Genomic DNA, 22,771 nt, shown 5'->3' with positions numbered 1-22,771 from the left:
TCCTCTGTATTTCTAAATGTCACCAGCCACTATGGTTTAGGACAGTAAAAAAAAATAAATAAATAAATAAAAAATAAGTGTTCCGTTTCTTACAAATCTGATAAGAGCAGACATTTAAGGCTTGAATAGATTAAAATGCTCTGCACTTCTTTCTTCAGTAGAGTAACATCAGGAATTATGTTAATTTTGAATGAAAAGGATTTATCACTTCCAAAAGAAAGGGAATTTGTCTTCCTTTAAGGCTCATTGCTAGGAGCACAGTACCACACAAACAGTGCTTAATGTTGAAATAAATATTCATGCAACAATAGCACACACTTTTATTAAACTCTGCACATTAAATCAATGTTCAGCATTCTTTTTGAACACAGGCAGCATTTTGATTGCATTTGTCTATGTTTTACTGTTGCACATAGCCTATAATTTCAGCAGTCTCTGTTATTTAAAAACTCAGATATACTGAGATTGGCTCAGCATTGACTAAAACCGCTTATTTTATTATTTTCTATAACTATATTTTAATAGGATGAGGTGACTGTTACAATACAAAGCCTTTTACAAGCATCCTTGTACACTCAAGCCTGGTACAGAGTGCATGGATGACAATAGGGAGAAAAAGAAGGCAGGGAACAAAGATGGCAATTCAGGATTATATGCAAACCTCCCGTAAATTGCACCTTCCTAGTTTTCAATGAATTTTCTGGTCTTTTTGTCACATAATATTATTAGTTAAATTAGAGTCATTATTCCAAATTTAATTCCTACTATTCTCTTCCATTCTATCAAACTGAGCCAACCCACCCAGTTCCACATGTAAGCCTTATGTCTTCCATTTGTGCTCTTACATGGGTCATGTCTTCCTCCTCGAGTGGGGACCCCCCAATTCTAATCACCCACCTATTAGCTGACATGAGCATGGAAGAGCCATCTCAAGTGCCAATTCCTGCATCAAGACTTCTATGGTCACGTAGCGTGAGCTGCTCTCTCCTTGGTCTACATTCTGACAGCTCTGAGTACCTCTCTCATGATCCTCATGGTGCCCTCAGGATGTCTTATCTCTCATGTTAGCAACACACACTTTAAAGGGAGCCCATAATTTGAACTTCTCGGTGTCACTGCTTTGTCCTTGGTGCATCCTCAAGCATTATTAGATACATGTGTGAGTAAATGAAGAAAATATTTGAATGTTCCCACTTAAGCTCTCTGCAAGACATCATGTTTCTGTTGCTGACTGTAGGAAAGGAGGATGCACTATTAAAAGGGCGGAAATAGTCAGGGGTCCTCCAGATCAAGGGCAGCCATAGTCAAACCAACATGTGGATTGAAAAATGAGTTTCATGAGCTATAACTCAGAACACTGTCAGCAGATTAACTGTAGAAAACAAAACAAAGTGCACTATGTTCAAATTAGTTTGGAAGATAGGTTAAACAAAAATGGGCTTTAAAAAAAAAAAACTTACATGGTTTCTCAAATTCTTTAATATGTTAATATATTCTGACTTCACAAGGGGGGGATGTATTGTAAGTTTCTCTCAAACTTATTTGACCATGGAATTTTTGTCACTCACATGGCTTATCTATACATTTATAAAAGGCTAATATGGTAAAGTGTCCCCTCGGGAGTCGACTGGGAGAATAGGAGTTCGATCGCTCACTATGACTTGCGCTGACCACCAGGGGGCAGTGTGGAACATAGCGGGGACCAGCAGTGCTGGTGGGGCGCTGAGGAAGTGAGGAAAGGAGAAGGAAGGGAGGCAGGGAGGTGGGGGGTAACCACCCGGTGGTGGAGCACAGGTGGTGAGGGAAGGAGGAGGCAGGGAGGTGGGGAGGCAGGGAAGCAGGGAACCTGATTGGCCCTGATCCCCAGCCAGGCCTGGGGACCCTACCTGTGCACGAAAATTTCATGCACTGGACCTCTAGTCTGCTAATATTTTCTGAAAATAATGGTCTACAAAACATAGTTGATAAATAGTGAACCTAATATAATAACAAGCTTGTTTATCTATGTAATGAGAAGAAGACCCAAGGGCCATTTATACAGGGACATTCACATATTAATCAGAAATGTTATTCATTGAAAACTTTCCCTGAAGCACTAGTATATCCTGATAAGCCAAAATAGATCAATTGGATGGCAAGCATCCTGAAAAGTAAATATTAAGATTTAATAATAAAATGTGACAGCTTTTAAAATAACCAAAATACAACAATAATAAGGTATTTAGTCTCCTGTCAAGTTCTGATGACATTTAAGCCTGTTTTGAGATATTCAAATCTAGTGCTTTTTAAATGAGTTATCAGCTATTTGTACATGACAAGTTTACTTCATGAGAGACATCTATGAAGAATAATGAGAAACAATGGAATCAATATTACAATAAGCTTGTCCAGCCCAAAATCACATGCTTAACTGAAAGAATTTTCATTTATGACCATGGAATCACTAACAATAATTGACAGATAAGTTATGAAGGATGGGGAATAAAATCCTGGTTTTCAACACAGAAGAAAAAAAGAATTTCTACAATGATATTAATTTTTAAGCCCCCAAACTCTGAAATAAGATTATTAAAACAACCATCCAAGAATGTAAAACACCCCAAGATTATGATAATTCCAAGAACAACTCTTCTTTCCTATTTATTTAAATCTAAGGAGAGTCCTTTGTAGTACTTAAAGAATTCATTCTTGACCCTGTCATTATTATTTTAACTATTGAACTGAATCAAATGGTAAGAAACATGGTAATCAAATTTATAATCTTAAAGTTAATTTTAAAGTTAATTCTTAAAATAAAAATTCTCCCAATAGACCTGGGCAGTGTTTTCTGGAATACTATTCAAGTAATACAAATAAATGTTTTCCTTAAAAAAGAGAGGATAGGAAAAAAATTATTCTGTGCTCAGATAAATGTTGCATTAAACAAAGTTAAATAGATTTCTTTACAACAGTGCCTTTTAATTGTTTTTATGCCAATATGTACAGTGAATTTCTAAGGCAGGCATGATATGTGGCTAAGGATCCTTTTGATAGAGAATACCCTTGGGAATTCTAGCACTGAACATCAATGGGCCAAAACCAAGATTCAATTTAATCATGCTAAGCATAACAAATACATTCAGGTTCAAAAAGCAGTAGCAGAAATACAGGCTGCAAGGGACGTGTACTGACAACAATATATTCAGAAAAAAGGATTTCAATTAGTCATGCATTTAACATTACTCCATTTTAAACAACTATTAAAATTTTAAAAATTTTAAAATTAATTTATTCAATGTTTGGTCAAAAACAGAATAAGTCAAATTAGATAAAAGTCTTAATCCATTGCTCACAGGCTGGATCTCATCTAGAATACTGAATTCTGTTTTGAAGTGGCATTTGATGAAAAATATAAATAACTAGAGGACTTTAGAAGAGGGTGATTAGAACAGAATAAAGCACACAGGAGATTCTGTTAAAGAAACAGAGGTCCCACTGACATGCAGTTAGTTGCGAACAAGGTATGGGTAGCTATTTTAATGTATTTCATGGTTGTCATCTAAAAAAGAAAATTATTGGGAGAAGCTCTTGAAAGAAAACTACGTCTTAGAGGAAAAATAAGGCATACTTTAAGTGATAGTCTAAAAAAATGAGTAGAGTATCTAGTGAAAGAGTTAGGTTTCCTTCTTTGGAAAGAATGAAGTCTGGATAACCACCTGTCAAGTATCTTCTTAACAAGAATGTCTCTATGCAGAGAAAGATTAAATTAGATCAGTGGTTTCAACTATTTTTTAAAAGAGGAATCCTGATTTAAAATGAAAGCTTATATTAGCGCTTCATATTTAAAAAATATGTTAAAGAGAGAAAGTATTCAGCTCATGGTGGTTGGCAATACTTTCTGGAATCCAGCGGAAACAATATTCTTAGGGAAATAATGGGTAGATCATTGATTGAGGTGCTAATTAGTAGGGCCCCTTGAATGCTGATCATATGTTTAAACTGAGATTCTTCAATCTTTGTGTCCTAGAATAGGAATGGGAAGTACTGTGGCAAGAGAATAGAAATAGACAAAATTTTTCTTGAAAATTATATACTGCAATAATTTGAGGCTTTGATAAGTATGAAAACAATGGTTTTGCTTTACTCTCAGCAAATTACAACACAAAGGAGAATGTTAACTGAAAAAATAATTACTGAAATTCCCTCCTAATAATAAAATTAACTTTTGGCTCTTTAATTGATAGGTTGTCTGAGAATCGGGAGGGGTTGATGTTTTGGTGGATTTTCATTTTCACAAACTATTAAAAGAGTTAATTTATTTTTTAAAAGTTTAAAACCATGCTTTAAATAAGCTACTGATAAATGTTAGCTGTTGTTATAATCACACTCTACATTTCTGCAATATTTAATTTTTATAAGCATACATTACTTTTGAAATCAGAAAAAAGAACACAATGCAAAAATAAATGAATACAAACTGATTTATAAGTGAAAGTGTTTTTAAATATATATATATATATTATTGATTTTTCACAGAGAGGAAGGGAGAGAGATAGATAGCTAGATACATCCATGAAAGAGAATCATCGACCAACTGCCTCCTACACACCCACTACCTGCAACCAATGTACATGCCCTTGACCAGAATCAAACCTGGGACCTTTCAGTCCGCAGACCTACACTCTATCCACTGAGCCAAACCGGTTTCGGCTATAAATGAAAGTTTTAAATATTAATTTTTTTTCTCTTTTCATATCAAAATGCAAACTATGTTCCTTCGGTAAGTGCTCACTAACAAAATGGATTCACAGTTCCAACAGCAACTCTCATTGTTCTTACTTAGCGGTTCTTCCACTATTGTTGACATGTCGAGACAACTTCAATGTTATAGGGAAGAGTTGATATAATTCCATTCTTCTGATCTCTAAGGAACCACATATGAGCTGTGTGTGTGTATGTATGTATGCATGCATGTGTCAACACAGCTTCAGATACTGTGGAACTGCCAATAATGAGAAGATGAAAAAGACTTCATAGGCAATTATTACACTGTACAGAACCAAGCAATACACCTAATGCCTCACATAAACCATAGAACATAGGCACTTGGTGTCCCATTTTAAAAGTATATGGAAGAAATTTGAGATTTTCTTACATATAAAGTTATAGTGACCTCCCAAAGCAGCTAAGCTAAAAAGAGAACGGTATATGGCCCTAGCTGGTTTTGCTCAGTGGACAGAGTGTCGGCCTGCAGATCAAAGTATCCTGGGTTCAATTCCAGTCAAGGGCATGGACCTTGGTTGCAGGCTCCTCCTTGGTCGGGCCCTGGTTGGGGCTCATGCAAGAGGCATAATGTATTTCTCTCACATGTTTGTCTCTGTCTTTCCCTCTCTCATTTACCCTCCCTAAATATCAATGGAAAAATATCCTCAGGTGAGGATTAACAAACAAATAATAATAATAATAATAATAATAATAATAATAATAATGAAAAAAAGAAAAGAGAAGGGAATATGCATTAACTTTTTCTACTTTAGAGGGGGGAAAAAGCAACAATTAACAACAGAAAAAATAATTAAAAAATTTTTTTTTAAATTTGACCAAATAAGTACAGCCAATTTTAAACAAAATTAAAAGATGCAAGAACAAAAATAAAGAACTGAGAAAAAATTAAGGGCATCCCAAAGGATGTGCCATGCACAAGCAATAGGAAGTCAGCATTTAATAAGGCTGATATAGAACTAGTGCTGAAATGAGGCCAATCTGACAGCCCCAGATGTGAATCTGTCACACACCAGGCTCTTTAGCCAGTTTTCTTCATCAAAGTCATTCACCAGGCAAAGGAAACAAGAACAAAGGAATCAGCAGACACATACACTGGAGCAGTTTCCATTTCTTTTAATTGGTCCCACACATTGGTTGGCCAAATAAAACAAACAAAGGCTCAAACGTGAACTCAAAATCATAGGAAGAACATGTAGGAATGTAGTTTATTAGCAGGAGCAGAAGGGAGATAAGACTTTACAAAATAATAGAAATTGCATACTGTCTCAAAAGCTTTTCATAACACTAAGGGATTAAAAAAGAAATCCTGGCTGCTATGGTCAATCTAGATTATAAAATGTGAAAAAGAAACCTTAGACTAAGGCCTGGAAAAGAGTCAATGTTTTACATAAATAAAGAGAATCCCAGAGAAAACCTAAACCTCACACTAAAATTCACCTCTGCTTGTTGACCATGGATCTAATTGCCTCATTGCCTCTTGGCCTTTTTGCTAAAATCAAGTGTAAGTAAGATAAAGTTTAAGTCAAGTAACCAAGTAACCACTGCAAACCATTAATGTTTTAGATAGCATGATAATGAGAAATTATACATATGTATATGCAACTAAAAAATATGAATGTTTTTATTAAAGACTTCATTCTATGCTTAATCTCGTCCCTAGCCCTGTGTTGTAACTTCACCATAGGTAGCAAAATCACAAGTATTTGTGAAAAGATGTGGGACAGGGAGTCAGACAAACTTCAAACCCAAGTTTTACCATTCATTAACCTGAGATATACAGGAAGAAAGAACTTATTTTATTCTCAGGATCTTTATTTTATTTTACAAAATAAAATACGTTGTTTTTTTAATTTATTTTATTTTAAGAGAGGAAAGGAGAGGGATTGAGAGATAGAATCATCCATAAGAGAAACATCATCGATTGGCTGCCTCCTGCACACCCCTACTGGGGATCAAGCCTGCAACCTGGGCATATGCCCTTACCGAAAATTGAACCAGTGACTTCTTGGTTCATGGGTCAATGCTCAAACACCAAGCTACACTGGCCAGGCCAGGATCTTAATTTTAAATGAGTATAATAATAACATTATTCATCCTCATATTTATAAGACAACCTGAATTATCAGAACATTTTATAAATGCTAATTACACTTAGATTCAGTTTGATTCTTTAAGCCTAACAAAAGGTGACACAATAATTTTTTTTAAAGATATAACTTCAGAAATTACCAAATACCCAATTCTGAAACCAGATAAGCTAATCACTTATCAAGACTTATCAAGTAGCTGCCCACTTTACACAAAGTGTCTTATTTTTAGATCAAATATGTTACAAGTTTTTCCTAGAGTAATTTACAGTTACATAACTTTAATAAAATGTTCTCTCTCCCCCCGTCCCATTTAAATCCTTCCAGCAAGGCTATTGTTTAAAAGAAGCCATTTCTGAATATTGGCCCGGCTGGTCTAATGGGGTTTTATTAATATGTAGACAGTGCTCTTAGCTGTCTGGACCTATGGAGCCAATAGGAGCATGCTTTTGTGAATACTAATGATACTTTTATATGCCATCCAAGCCATGTAACAAATTGCCTCTTTAAGGAAAACACACACACACACACACACACACACACACACACACACACACACACACATACATACTGTACTCTTTCAAAACTGTATTTATTCTAAGCAGCTCACTTTATTTTTACCTTATTTTCATCTTATCTATCCAGCTCACTTATTTCTTCTCTCCAGGCATCTTCATAATGGTACTTGCAGTCTGCAGATGCTTTGTTCTGTTCCTGCAGCCTGGATTAACCCCCTCTCCCTCCCTTCCTCCTCTCCTACTTTCTAGGAAGCCACCACTGTCCCAGACTGGGTCCCCTCCCCATCTGTGTTAGCCTCTTCCTACAGCATCTCACAGTTATCACTACGGGACTATTTAAAACTGAGTATTGGAGCTGTTTCCTTTTCTCTCCCATCTAGGCTAAACCCCTTTAGAACGGAGAACATGTCTTGTTCACCTCTGCGTACCCAGCATCTAGCCCAGGGTCTGACACACACAGCTACTTGTCCAAGAAAGGTCAAAATGTCCTACCCACTCGCTGGCTGCTCCAATCAACCTGGGGTGATAACAGGGCCTGCTATGACTGTGATTCCTCTCTTCCCAGTAACCACCCATCCCACCTCACCCACCCAGCCAGGGGAGCCTCCCTCTTCAGCAGAGTCAAATCAACCCACCTACAGCTACTCCTGAAGTTCTCAGGGTCCCCCCAATCTTCCCAATGCCCACTAATATCTCATCTCTTTAATTAAACTCTGTCTTAGGATAAAGTAGAACTTAACTCAATATAACTAGTAATTTTCTAAAAGATCACTATTGGTAAATCAGTGTGTACTTAACAGTCTAAAAGCTCCCCAACCAAAGTGTTTCAGCCCATTATCAATGTATTTCCGATGCATTATAGAAGACTGAACTAGATAATCTCTATACAAACTTATGATTGAACCTGCCTGCATCTTTCTGTGTACAGGACAATGCTCCAACAACGGTGCCACCTGGCCAGGCTAGGCTATAAGTAATTTTTATATCTTAAATCATTCTATTGCTAGGTATTGCCTCTGCTGTTACATGTATTAACTTACCCTGGCCTTTTTTGTATCTTGATGTTTTGTGGTTTGTTCTTTCGGTTTAATTCATTCCCATTCTTGAACCACTTGAATTTGAGAGGAGAATATTCAGAACTGGTCTCACACCGAAGCACTAGCTTGGAGCCTGCCACCGACTCCTGGCTTTTCATCTCCTTCAATCGAAGAGGCAAAGCTGAAAAGAGAAAGAAAAAGAGTTTTGATCACCCGTAATTGTTCAAAGAGAAATTTCAATTTGGGGTGAGCCTGATCCCAGCCCCATTCCTAAAGGTTTTATTAATATGCCCAAATAAAATATACTCAGGGGGAAAAAAGACAACTTAGATTACAAATTTATTTAAATGTTCTATATATAATAGTTAATTCTCTGATACCATTAAAAATCCTGAACAGTGGTCATTTCAAAGGACCAAAACTGGAAGACTATATAACTGGGTGTTTGCATCCCAGATCACAACATATCTTCATCCCAGTTCTGTGAACAGGTACAACAGGCATCACATCCATTTTTTTAAATAGGGAAGTTTAGTGTCAGAGACAGGTAAGTGACTAACTTTTCCATGGCTGCAACTTTCTAGAGAGTCAGAGGTAGATTCTCCTATTGTCTCAGGAGGCCCAAAGAACAAACAACTCACAGATCTTCACAATGCTCCTTTCCTCAAGACAGAAATTCTTTGGTGACATCACTCTTTAACTGGACCTACAGTTGCTGTCCCATCAGACAATGTATAACCATTCCAGATGACCACCATACTCACACCAAATTGTCATTTTGACTGGATTTAGTTCTAAATCTCAACAGAGACTGGGAGTACTCGAATTGGGCATTAATTTGTAGAACACTTTACACTGAACGTCTTTATAGCATTCTTATTTTAAAGAAGACTGCTTAACAGAGTTTCTCTGCTGAACTGAAATATTTATGAACAAAATGTTGTAATATCTGAGACTTGTTTCAATCTCAGATATGGTAGGGAATGGATAGGCATAAAAATGAAACAATTATCCCAAGTTGATTATTGTAGAAGTGAGGCAATAGGGACACACGGTAGTTTGTTAGAAGATTCTATACTGCACTCCAACTTTTCCGTAATAAAACAGTTTAAAAATAAGAGTAAGGAATGGATCTTCCTCTCTACACGCAACTTCACTTTGCAACATTACAGACATTGAGAGCTCAACAACTCTGTTTCCACTGAGTTTTAGAAAAGCCAACACAAATCCCCTTCTGCTCAAGTTCAAAAAATTAAAAGCAAGACCCAGAAAGAAAAAAAGAAAGAAAGAAAAAAAAAAAACCAAACTAATAAGACTGTAACTCCCTAATCCAGTGCACAATTATATTCACTGGGTATGGTGCTCAAAACTCCAAGGACAGCAATCAGAGCCACCTCAGACATGAACAGGAAATGGAGTATAGTTCCTACTCAAGGTATGTTTGTTTTTCTATAACTCTGCCCTTACAAAGTTAAATTTTAAAAAAATGTCAGGAATGAGCACATGAAGGTTTCAATAAATTATAGGGGAAATCATTTGAACGCTGTAATTTCTCAGCAAAGCTTCTACAGTGGCCTGTACCCTCATATTAATTCAGAGGCTTGGGAGACGAGATGGAGAAGCAGGACTCCATGTAGAGACACAGTGGCAAGTTTCAAAACTTAGCTCTTCCTGGGCCTTTGATACCTGACACTTTTGTCTGGCATCTTGAAAACAAGGTTTACTTTCTGAGTAGATTTCATAGAAGTTCTCCTTGCAATATGTGGTTCACGCATCTTTGTTTTAGGGGATTTACGAAAAATAAATTCTCATCAATATCTAATCATGTCTGTACATTCCTATAAACTCTTAAAGGTCATTTTCAGTTTTGTAGGTTTGGTGAAGTGTTCTAAAGAAACAAATTTGGGGAAACTAAATGACACCAAAGAAAGTAGCTTACATATGAAAAAAAATATATATCACCTAATTGTTTTGTGTATAGAGTAAAAGAACTAGTTCAATTTTTTAAAAAAACTAGAACACAGCTGAGACCGGTTTGGCTCAATGGATAGAGCGTCAGCTTGGGGACTGAAGGGTCCTGGGTTCGATTCCGGTCAAGGGCATGTACCTTGGTTGTGGGCATATCCCCAGTGGGGGGTGTGCAAGAGGCAGCTGATCGATGACTCTCTCTCATTGATGTTTCTAGCTCTCTATCTCTCTCCCATCCTCTCTGTACAAAATCAATAAAATATAAAATAAAATAAATTAAAAAACTAGAACACAACCAACACTCTCAAGGTTTATTCCCTGTCCTATTCCATCCATGTGCTTATCAATATAGTTGAACACAAATCAACGAGGCTGGTTTCTTTAGTTTGAATAAGTAATGTTCATGCCATTTGCACCTCTTTTTCCTTCCTTTTTGTCACACCCCCCCCCATCTTTATTTATTTATTTATTTATTTATTTATTTATTTATTTCCTTATGAAGAATCATGATTTAAATCATGAGGAAACAATAGGACAAATTCAAATTGAGGGATAGTCTACAAAAAACACACACAACTGGTCTAGACTTCAAAAATTTCAATGTCATAAATGACAAAAGAAGACTATAAAATGACCTCTAGATTAAGGAGATTCAAGAGGCATAACAGATAAATGCAAGGTGTAGCTACGGATTGGATCTTGCTTTATGGATAAAAAAGAAATTATAAAAGATGTTATTGGGACTATTGGGAGATTCTGAATTAAAGGTATTGTATCAAAATTAAATTTCTCAAGTGTGATTACTGCATTGTGGGTATACAGCAGAATATCCTGTTTTTAGGCTGTATCTGCCAAAGTATTTAGGAGTGAAATGTCATGATGTATACAACTAAATTTCAAAGTGATCCAGCAAATAAGCAAATACAAAGAGAAAAGGGGAAAAAGGGGTCGGGGGAAGTCTTGACTTCTCTTTTTATTTCCCTGCTTTTTACATCTGGTCTTTCTGCCATTGAATAAAAGGCTCAGGTTTACATTAAGTACTTTTAAAATATTGATTAAGTCGTCAATCATGAAGAAGATTTTTGAAATATTCTGTATAATTTACAAATGTAGCTCTTAAAATTATGTCTCCATTTGAAATCTGTGAGTGGTATGGCACTGAAATCCTAGCAGGTTCAACCTCATAAACATAACTTTGGTAATCCAATCTTACTAGGTCCTTTGATGGGAGGACAATAATCACTCATCTAGCAGGTCAATGTCTAACCTTTCTTTCCTTTTGAGTTCATGTGCAAAGACCGGTACATGCTTTGTCCTTAAGAGAGGGCCTGTGATGTAATGAGGCAGGTATCTTCTTTGCTAAAATATCCACTCCTTAAGCTGACCTTAATGTATAACCATTTATTGATGTTTGCGGTTCAGGTACTGGTATACCTCTACTGATTAGCCGAGTTCTTCTCTCTTGCTCATAGTTTCAAGTCTGTCAAAATGCAGAAGCTCCCAGCTCCTCTGACCTTGAATCCCTGGAATTCCACTTGTAACAATGCCCCTGCCATGTCCTTCAGGAGAAACTATCTACTACGAATGACATCAGCTTTTCAGAGAACAGTTATTTTAAGGAGCTAACTCAAGATCTTCCACAGCATAAATGTAGACACAAATCTGTGCACCACCAACAGAGCCACGCAGCCCCATGCTTAGACCGTGGGCGATCTGCTGTCAGTGGAACCTTCTAGAGACACATCACACAAGGCTACTTACACATTCCTGGTTGAGCCCAAATTCAAGGATGCTAGAGACTTGGCAATAACATGCATTGTTCTGTTTTCTCTTATAACGACGCTGATGGAATACCCCTAAATATGTCAAAAATTATTGGCAAAAATGCAAGCCATTACTAAGCATATATGGTTTGTATGGTTTTCTTTTCATCTATCCATAATGAGACAATTTTCAATACAGTGTATTTTCTTTCATTAGAATATAAAATTACTAAATGTTAATAGAATAGATTTTAAAAGTATATGTGTTTCCCATATATATAGTTTACTCACATGGAACAATCTCATTTCTTTCATAAAATTATTTTACTCGCCCTAACCAGTTTGGCTCAGTGGATAGAGCATCAGCCTGTGGACTGTAGGGTCCTAGGTTTGATTCCGATCAAGAATATGTACCTTGGTTGCAGGCACATCCCCAGTAGGAGGTGTGCAGGAGGCAGCTGATCGATGTTTCTCTTCCATCAATGTTTCTAACTCTCTATCCCTCTCCCTTCCTCTTTGTAAAAAATCAATAAAATATATTTTTAAAAATGTTTACTCTCCCAAGTACTTTCTAATACTCAGATATAACTTTAGAAGGCCATGGTAGTTATTAAAACTTGGGAATTATTTTTTTTAACTGAGTACTTGGATTTTAGAACTTCTAAATTGTTACTTGCCTTTCAATTGTCATCTAAGAATAAATGGTCTGTTAATTAAAATTTGGTTGGAAGCAAACACAATGTGAAGTTAATACTCAAATGCAGTAAGTGTTCTGAGAATCTCTTGCATGATTTCATTGGATTTGGTCTACCACAATTCAAAATGTTGCTTTCTCTGTGTTTCTGAAGAGGCAGTAGCTCCACACCCTGAAATCATGTAATGCAATAGCAAGTTATCTGCACTCTTTGTCTAAATCTATTTCAAACTTGCTTGACAACAATATGAACGTATCCTCACTCTTAGAAATGCATCAACAGAGGCAGACAGTAAAGTGCAAAGAAAGACAGCCTTTTAAAATAGAAACTCAAACACTCTAAGAGCAATGCCACATGCTCTATGGACACTTCTTTTTATAAGCTGTGTCTTACAGGCTCTAAAAGATGACAAACATACTCTTCTGACTCTAACTCAATGCAAGTTGATATACTAGGTAGACTTCACAAGTCTGTTTTTGCACTCCTATCCTTCTTATTTGATGCTAGAGGCCTGGTGCACGAAATCTGTGCACCTGGAGCAGAGGAGAGGGGCATCCCTCAGCACAGCCTGTGCCCTCTCACAGTCCCACAGTCCGGGAGCCCGTGGGGGATGTCCAACTGCTGCTGCACTTGCCAGCTGTGAGCCCTGCTTCTGGCTGAGTGGCATTCCCCCTGTGGGAGCACACTGACCACCAGGGGGCAGCTCCTGCATTGAGCATCTGCCTCCTGGTAGTCAGCGCACATCATAATGACCAGTTGTTCCATGATTTTGTTGATTTGCATATTAGCCTTCTTTATATAGGATGTCACACAACATAGAAAAAATCATGGGAGAGCCCTGGCTGGTGTGGCTCAGTTGGTTGAATATTCTCCCATGCACCAAGAGGTCACCAGTTCCATTCCTGGTCAGGGCACATGCCCAGGTTGCTAGATGGATCCTCAGTAGGGACGGTGCAGGAGGCAGCTGATCAATGGTTCTCTTATCGATGTTTCTTTCTCTCTTTTCCTTTCTCTCTCTAAAATCAATTAAAAAAACAACATTAAAAATAATAAAAACTATAGAAAAAAAGGATCATGGCAGTAATGCAATATATATATATATTTTATAATCTGACCACACAAATATGTAAGGCAATATCTTCATTTATTCCAATAATTTAATGGGTAAATAAATATTTGTCATAGAAGTGAAATACATTTGTAAAAAGAACCATTCATCTAAATCATTCTCCTGTTTTAATCACCCACAGTGCACTTGCTTTTGAAATATATTCAAATATTGTACTGTAATGTTAAGAGCAGGAAACAAATTTCCACATGTGTATGCTGCCGAGATAGGCTGATAGCATGTGACACAAGATAAGTCATGGTCTCTGATCTTTAAAGGACCTGACAATGAAAAGTTAGCTCATATCATTACTCTCCGTGCTTGACTGAGCAGCTAATCTGAAGAGTCTCAACACGCTGAACAAATTAAACAGGAAACCTGCAAAATATTATCAAATAACAGTGAGCTTTCAGCTGTGATCCCAGTAAAGTCTTCCTGGCATAAAGCCTTTTAAAAGCCTGACATCACACACGTGCAGCTCTCCCAGGGAAAATTGGTGACTGACAATTATGTTAGTTAATGAAAGCCACACGGATATCATTCATCAGTCGTCTAGGCAGAAAGATGTCCCTTTTTTATGGCCCTGTTAGAGGTAAATAAATTACTGAGCAAAGTCTCTAAAATTCCTTCACTGATCCTATTCCTCCCTCACTGCTCTATCTTATTGAGAAGATTATGGTCGCGCATAGTATGGATAAAGTTTATGTTTTGCCATCTGTCTTCTCTTCAGAGCTGTACTCACAATTTGACTATAAAGGGGGAAATTTATCTTATCAGATTAAATTCTGTAAATATAGCTATGTAAAAGGCAGAAAGCCCAGTGGCAATGTTATTTGAGAATATATCTAGCTTTAAAACCACTACTGCTGATGCAGTGAGTGGTCCTATGCTACACTCACAACCATCCAACACAACAAGGTGCCCCTATGTTGCCACGTGGTGACACGGTGCTCAAACAGCCCCATGCTCCTGCTGAGTCCTCAGACCATTCCTCACCCTGGTTACCTAGAGTCCCCAGGAGCGAGGATGGGACTGCTATTTGTCCCTGTGTGTTCAGCAAGGACATCTGGGGAATGCGGGAAAACATGTGGGTGCCTTCATCTGAAAGAAAGTTACTATGCGCTACTATAAAATTTAGGGTAATATAAAACATTCTCAAGCTGACTCCATATCATTGGCAGCAAACTGAGCCCAACCAGTAAAAACACTGGGACTATGCTTCAGAGTATGGTTAAGACAGCTGGACTCCAGATATATCATTTTAGTAGTTCCATGCCCAACTCCCTAGGATGTGTATTAACATTAGTGCATACTGCTAACCAATCCCTTTAGGAGCAAACTGGATAATCATCAGAAATATACATGGAACATGACATTATAAAACAGAAAACAATAAAATGGGGAGTAAGATTTCAGCATTTTACTTCTAATATTCACAATGTTTGTGCCTCTCTAGCCAAAACTGGCTTATCGTAGTGTTTATTTGATTTCCCCAAACATCTCAGTTTCCATTGGTGGGGATTTTTACACTTGGACATGCTCAAAATTCCACTTCTCAAAGGGAGCTGCTACAAGTTGACGAAAATAGTAAGATTCTTTTAACTGCTCTGCTTGAGGGAATGGGCCACAGGCAGCTCTGATAACAACTGAGCTTAAAACTATGCTTATTCTAAGGCCACCCATAGAAAATGCCTAATCACATTCTACCTCTACATATACACCATACCCAACATGCTGCAGTGAAAAATCACATGTGCACAAAGAGTACTTAATCCAAATCAAAGGAGGGATAAGAGCAATTGGTGGTACTGGTGGGTGTGTCAATTTTGATTGTCACTATATTCAAATATCCAAATGTCAAAATTATTCGATAGAAGAGACCTAAGTCCAAAAATTACTCCAGAGGCCACACTTATCTTCTCAAAGACTTTTCTTTATTTGAGATAGAAGGGCCCTGGGACACTATTGTTTGTTTTTATGCATGCCATTGGGTTAGGACTCATACATTCTTTCATCTGATGGTATGGAGATGCAAATCTAACTGGAAATTGTCAGGTAAATAGTACTGTCTTTGCTTTAAAATTTTCATGTTCCCTATATTCCTCTAATCTATCTTTACCTGTTAGAGTGTTTTCTACTTGAACCCCACTTAGCTCAGCCTCCAGCCATTGTAATCGTTTCCTTCCTGTCTGATTTAGTGCACTTTATCTCAGTTTCCCCACAGAAGCCAGGCTGTTCTTCCATTTTGGCAAGAGGCTCACACACATAATCTGCTCTGCTTTCCAATCAAAGTTGATAGTTTTCATTGATTGGTCTAAATCTTTTCCCTTAACTATTACATGTACTCTTTCATTTATGGGCAACACATATAAAAAATGTACAGTCTGGGTCAAATTCCATTTTCCCTGTTACAGTTCTTATATGTATTTCATGTAAAGTAGATAATTATTACTTCCATTTTATGGGTAAGGAGGGTTACACAGAACTTGCTCGAGGTCACAAAGTTAACAAGTTTTAGGCCAGGATTTACCCAGGGACTTCTCTCAACAGTGAGTGTCTCTGGGCAGCGTGAGGTGAAGGTGGAGACAAGACAGGGAGGACAGTAGACCAAAATCCAGGAAAGATTATTCCATTTCATAGCCACTGTGGTCATTTTGTTGTTTCTTATAATGAGCTATAGAAAACCAGATCACTCCTCCACATAAGTCTGTGAGAGATTTACAATGCTGTGAAGTTCTGCAAGGGAACATGGCGCGGATTTATTAGGTAAGAGAAATTTTCAGCCTGAAAGTTGATATCATGTTTGTTGAAATTAACAATCCTCATCTTCTACACAGTTCTGGTGTTCCTTGCCCACTATTTCATAAATTGACCACTAAAGATAAAATTATAAAACTATTATAATAGTGTTCACAAGGCCTCTGGGAGATAATGTTACAATGAGGTCTCTTCCTCAGCACATTCAACAATAAACTCCTTTAGAATAATAATAGCTAACACTTGTTGAGGACCTACTTTATGCCAGAGACTGTTCTAAGAATTTTATGTTCATGCACTCAAGTTTGTTTTTTTTTGTTTTTGTTTTTAACAATTCCAGGGATATGGATTACTATCATTATTCCCAATTTGCAGATGACGAAACAGAAACAGAGATGGGAGAGAATCATTGAGAGGCTGTCATCTGCATGTCCCCTACTGGGGATGGAGCCCTACAACCAGTGCTTGTGCCCTGACCAGAACGCGAACCCTGACCTCCTGGTTCAGGGGTTGATGCTCAACCACCAAGCCACACTGGCTGGGCAAGAGCTCCTGTCTTTACTAGGAAGCAGTAAGCTAAATTTTTTGCCATGCTGGACATATTTATAGTTCAAATGTAAGATTTAATCTATTTATATATCAAATAGAGAGGGATGTTTTTCTGATAAAACATGGGTACATGACATAACAGATCATTTCTATACATATTTCAAGTGCAAAAAACAGTCTGGGAGAGAAAGTAGGAATGAAAATTACTGAGTTTCCTAAGCTACTTTGATGATTTATGGGGAAATAAAACAAGACAGAATACCTGAAGTCGGTATTAGAAAAAAAATGTTTTTGAACTGTGCGGTGGTCTGTCATCTGCCAAATGGCACAAGGATGAACTGCACCATATCTCACTCCTCTGTTCACTGAAATGCGATAACCTTCGCTGAGGGTCGAGGGGTACAGCGGCCAGAGGGTCTTAACAGATTAAACACTGTTCTTTCAAGGAATAAAGGCAACAGCCCATGACAATGGCTGCTGGATAAATCACAGAGCAGCTGTCAGCAGATTTCAGGTGAGTGTTCAACAGGCCTGTCCAATTAATGCTGTCACCATAGCTGCCCCCAATTATCAGAACATCTCATTCATGGACCTAAAGATGTTCCGTAAGCCTCATTTAAGGTCAACAATACCCAGAATTAAAATGAATCCATTACAGTTTGACCTAACTGATAACGTTGCAAATTTCATTTGACATAAAAGTATATAAAACTGGTCTTTTCTGCTGTCAAAAAACCAGGGTGTTTTTTAATTTGTTATATATAACTGTCATTTTCACTGCCAATCTGTCACTCAAACAGAGAAATGGAGAAATATCTAGATACTAAAAACTTGATATTATAATTATTTATTTTCTTATTGCAATGGAGTTTTTCCCTTGTGATGTGCTATTGCTTAAGTAAATTTAACACATTAGTGTGACCTTGATGTGTTAGTATCTATCTGTCTGCATACCCATTATTTTTTGTTCAAGTTGAATTGAACTTATTTAATTAATTGATGTCACTAAAGTTCTCTTTTTTCATTTGAAAGAAGGACTTTATTTAGATGTTGTGAACTGGATAAAATACCCAGGTAAGGTAAGTCAGCACCTGGCTATTATTACTTTTAAATAACCACAGCTACATAAAAACTTTGAAGCATTGCACATAAATGAACAAAATCCCTGAATCAGCTACCAAGTTTATTAGCTCTATGATCTGTTTTTTCACGGAGCTATTTAAAACTTTTTCCTTCTGTGAAGAATGAAAAATGTCAGCAGAAATAACCATTAAAGAAACCTGTCCTTTCAGGCCCTGTAAAACCCGTCTCTTTGTTACTTAGACAGGCCAACTTTCCCATTCCATAGTTTTCTGCATTTTCTTTTTTATTCCCAGCTAACTTACTAAACCGAATGATACCTAAAAGGTACATGCCCGGATTGAAGGAGGCTGCTTGGCTCTCTGAGGGCTCCCAGATCAGTTAAACTGCTCTCTGCTCTGTTTACTACAGTTTTAAATAACTACCCTTGCACCTCTTCTTAGTAAGCAGGGCCCAAGTTTGACTTTCTGAGGCTTTTTAAAGCTTGTGTAGCTCTTTGGATTTTTATGCAGGTCGGTCCACAGATCACCTAACAATGAATCCTTATCATTTTCTTTCTGCCCCAAAGGAAAGACAAAGGAAGACAAGTGTCTTTTCTTAGGGTCATGAATTTTTTCAAGAGGTGGGAAGTGACCAGAGTCAAATTAAACAGAGGGTTCACAGTGAGAAGATCTATGCTCCATCACTGCTCATCTAAAGCAATCTATTAATAGTTTGGTGACCTGTCAGAGCTACCGGGTTAGGATGCTTATCTGGACAGCTTTCCTAAGTTAAACTGTAACATAAGATCCAAAGGAGTCTAGTTTCAGACATCACACACAAACAAATCACAGCAAGCTTTACAATTCATAGTTTCCCTTATTTTACATAAAAATATGTTTATTAAAGCATGTTTTGAAAGTGAAAGTGAGCTGTGTCTCATACATTCTGAGATAATCCATTGGTTCCTAAATTGCAATAAAGTTTTCTCAGCACAAAGATTCACAAACACCACACAAAAGAAACGTAAATGAAGCTTAGCTAGAGTGTCAATAAGTCGCTTTCATTTCCTCCACAGAGACACTGCTGTGCCACTAGCAATCTCTTGGTTTTGTTTGTTTTTATTTAGAAAGAAGTTTAATTAGATTCTTTGTTAATCGTTTCTAGTTCAGGAATTGAAATGAGTAAACTCTACAGACAATGTCCTGCATTTCTGCCTCTAGCTTTGATAGTCTCTATTAACAATAAGAATGGGAAGTCAGCAAAGTCTAAGTGGAACTAAGGAGTCACATAATTACCCTGAACCTCCATAATCTTGTGGGTAAAAAGAAGGGGGGTAGCCTCTGCCTTGCCAACTTCACACAGTTGTAAAAATCTAATTTTAAAATGTAATGAAAACATTCTACAACTTTAAAAAAACCAGTTATCGTTATTACTTTAGTTGATTTGATAGCAATTTTCTAAAAATCATCTGAAATATTAGATCATGTAAATCTAAATGACACAGAATTACATAAAAAACACCTGCATATAGTGTGTACTTATTCCTCCAGATTAAAAAAAAAAAAAAAAAAAAAAAAAAAAAAAAAAAGGCATCTGGAGACCTGGCCAGTTTTCTCAGTGGCTAGAGTGTCAGTCCTCAGACTGAAGGGTTACAGATTGGATTCCGGTCAAAGACATATACCTTGGTTACAGGCTCAATTCCTGGCCCCCATGGGTGCTGTAGCCGGAGACAACCAATCAATGTGTCTCTCTCACATGGATGTGTTTCTCTCTCTCTCTCTCTCTCTCTCTCTCTCTCTCTCTCTCTCTCTCTCTCTCTCTCTCTCTCTCTCTTTCTCTCCCCTCCTACGCTTTCTAAAAAATCAATGGAGAAAATATCCTCACTCCTCAGAAAGATTAAAAAAAAATTTTCTTTTTAAAGCAGCTGGAAACTATCAAGAAGGGTCACTAAAATGTTCAAAAGGAAGGGCGGCCAGGTCAAAAAAATAGACTAAACATTAAAGAATCCTAAAAACTGGTACCAGGAAAGCTAAGAAGGCAAAGCAATGGTAAAAAAAAAATAAATAAATAAATAAATAGTAATAATAATATTAAATAAATAAATAAAATAGACTCATAAAATACTACAATGTGTGGAAAACCATCAAAGCAAGCAGCAAGTAATTTTAGAATTAAAAGGTGAATTAAGTTTTGTGAAAGAAGAAGTATAATTTGGAAAATGCTTAATCTGGGAGGCTGTCTAAGAAAAGGCTCAGGAGGCAGCATATGGGAGGAAACGGTGGGTTTCGGAGTCAGGCAGGCCCAGCTTCCAGCTCCAGTTTGACTCCATCTTTCATCCTATGTGAGCCTCAGCCTGGCAGCTGCAAGGTGAGTACCTTCTACAGGACACAGAGAGAGGGTCAAGGTTCTCTGTCATGCACTTGGAACAGGACACTGTCAAGCACACAATAAATACAACATCAATAACAGCTTCTAAAAAAATGGTGATTCATAAGGAATGAAGAACATTCATGGGTGGAACTGAACATGTTATTCAAGAAAGTTAAAACACAGTGAGCTCCTGGTGAGATGACAGAAGCCCCCTTAGACAATGCAACTCTCACCATCCGTGACCTACACGGGCCCAATTCCAATGGCATTTCTTTTACTGTTTACGAAGTACTTGCATACATGACCTTCTTTCAGCGCTAAAAGGTGTGCTCAAGATGATGAATCTGCCTAAGGTCTGATGTTTAAGGTGATAAGGATTTAATGATAACTTTTAGTTTTGATCATTATACCAAGGAAAAGGGAGCTAAATGAAGGGCATATGGGAATTCAGCCCTATCTTTGCAACTCCTCTGCAAAATTAAATTATCTGCCCCCCCCCAATATACTCAAGATGAATAGCCCAATTTATAGATATTTTGAATAGTAGGTGTCCCTTTTCGGTGTTCCCATAAAATCATTACTATTCCATTTAATTGAATGCATTTTATCTTTAAAGTTGTTTAGTGACAGAAGATTCCTTTAAGTAAGGGGCTTTTTTCTTCAATTTCATATTTTCCCTATAGCTAGCACAAAACTCAATAGTATTTTCTGAATGAATAAAGGAATAAAGTCAACCTTTGGTTCAAATACTCCTTATCAAGTGATCCAATAGTTTTCCCTAATACACAAGATTTATATGAAAAACATATTGGCTTTCTCAGAGTTATCACTACCTTTCTTACTCATATAATATCTCATATAATATTAACCTATTACATGATCTTTTCTTTGCCAAACATACTAAAATATTCTACATTGAAAAAAAACCTTGTTCTGGAATCCAACTAAGTTCCAGATTCTGTCTCATTCATAGAAATAACCAGCTTTATTCTGTTATCTAGTTCTTTATTTCCATTCTTCTACAAATATTATTGTGTCTATTAAATAAATACCACTGTTTTAAGTATTTGTGATACAGAGATGAATAAAAAAAACAAGATTCCCTACTCTCCGGAACTTACATCCTGGTGAAGCAGAAGTAGAGGAAGGATTTGTTAATTGATTAAACTGTACTATGATTTGTGAAATGAATTCTTTATTTTTACAATCTGAAAACGTTAAAACTATTAATGCAGCTATGCAGCCTTTCTACTTAGTCATGTAATACCACCTTCTTTTCAATTTAAATTGAGACGCTAAGAATGGATGAGTATATCTATACATATTCAACTAATATTAATCAGTTAAACATTGCTCAATTGGCAAAGAGGCATTGTTAAAAGCTCTTGTTCATGGTAACACATTATTTTTTCTTATTAAAAACACCCAGCTATTAGTTAGCTTTCTTTGCATAAATTATATTCTCAATATTTCACTATGCTATGTTACACTTTTACCACTTTGGAAGTAGATATAAGTAGTGAAGTACAATGGTTAAAAGCCTGAGTCAGACATGCCTAAATTCAAATCATATTCTGCCATATATTAGTGATGCAACCTGGGGCAAATTATAAAAATTCTCTAGGTCTTGGTTTTCTTAAATATAAGATGAGATAATAATAAAACCTACCTAGGTTATAATAGAACCTCATAGGGCTGTTAAAAGAAGTAAACAAGATTGTGCCTTTAAAGCACTAAGCAGCCCTAACCGGTTTGGCTCAGTGGATAGAGCATTGGCCTGCTGACTTAAGGGTCCCAGGTTTGATCTCGGTCAAGGGTGTGTACCTTGGTTGTGGGCACATCCCCAGTATGAGGTGTGCAGGAGGCAGCTCACTGATGTTTCTCTCTCATCAATGTTTCTAATTCTCTATCCCTCTCCCTTCCTCTCTGTAAAAAAATCAAATATATATATATATATATATATATATATATATATATATATATATATATATATAAAATAAAGCACTAAGCAGTCAGTGTGTCATATTGCAAGCACACAATAAATGTTGGTAGCTATACTTGCTATTCATGATTTAAGTTCTTGGTAACTTGGA

General features: G+C 36.9%; 2 protein-coding genes across 6 annotated transcripts in view; both read right to left on the bottom strand.

The window, feature by feature from the left end:
* Nucleotides 1-22,771, bottom strand: part of LOC311619108 (uncharacterized protein) — a 459,679-nt gene that overhangs the window by 40,836 nt on the left and 396,072 nt on the right. The window lies entirely within an intron of this gene.
* NRG1 (neuregulin 1) overlaps nucleotides 1-22,771 on the bottom strand; it is a 203,756-nt gene that overhangs the window by 153,918 nt on the left and 27,067 nt on the right. For all 5 annotated transcript variants that reach the window (XM_084877044.1, XM_084877041.1, XM_084877040.1 and 2 more), the window contains exon 2: nucleotides 8,410-8,587. In XM_084877044.1, coding sequence (XP_084733170.1) covers nucleotides 8,410-8,587 — 178 coding nt within the window. The remainder of the gene's footprint in view (nucleotides 1-8,409; nucleotides 8,588-22,771) is intronic.

Source organism: Pipistrellus hanaki (assembly GCF_964339955.1).
Source record: "Pipistrellus hanaki genome assembly, chromosome: 3".
Classification (NCBI taxonomy): Eukaryota; Metazoa; Chordata; class Mammalia; order Chiroptera; family Vespertilionidae; genus Pipistrellus; species Pipistrellus hanaki.
The sequence above is the reverse complement of the archived record's forward strand: the minus strand, read 5'-3'. Positions and strand labels throughout refer to the sequence as shown.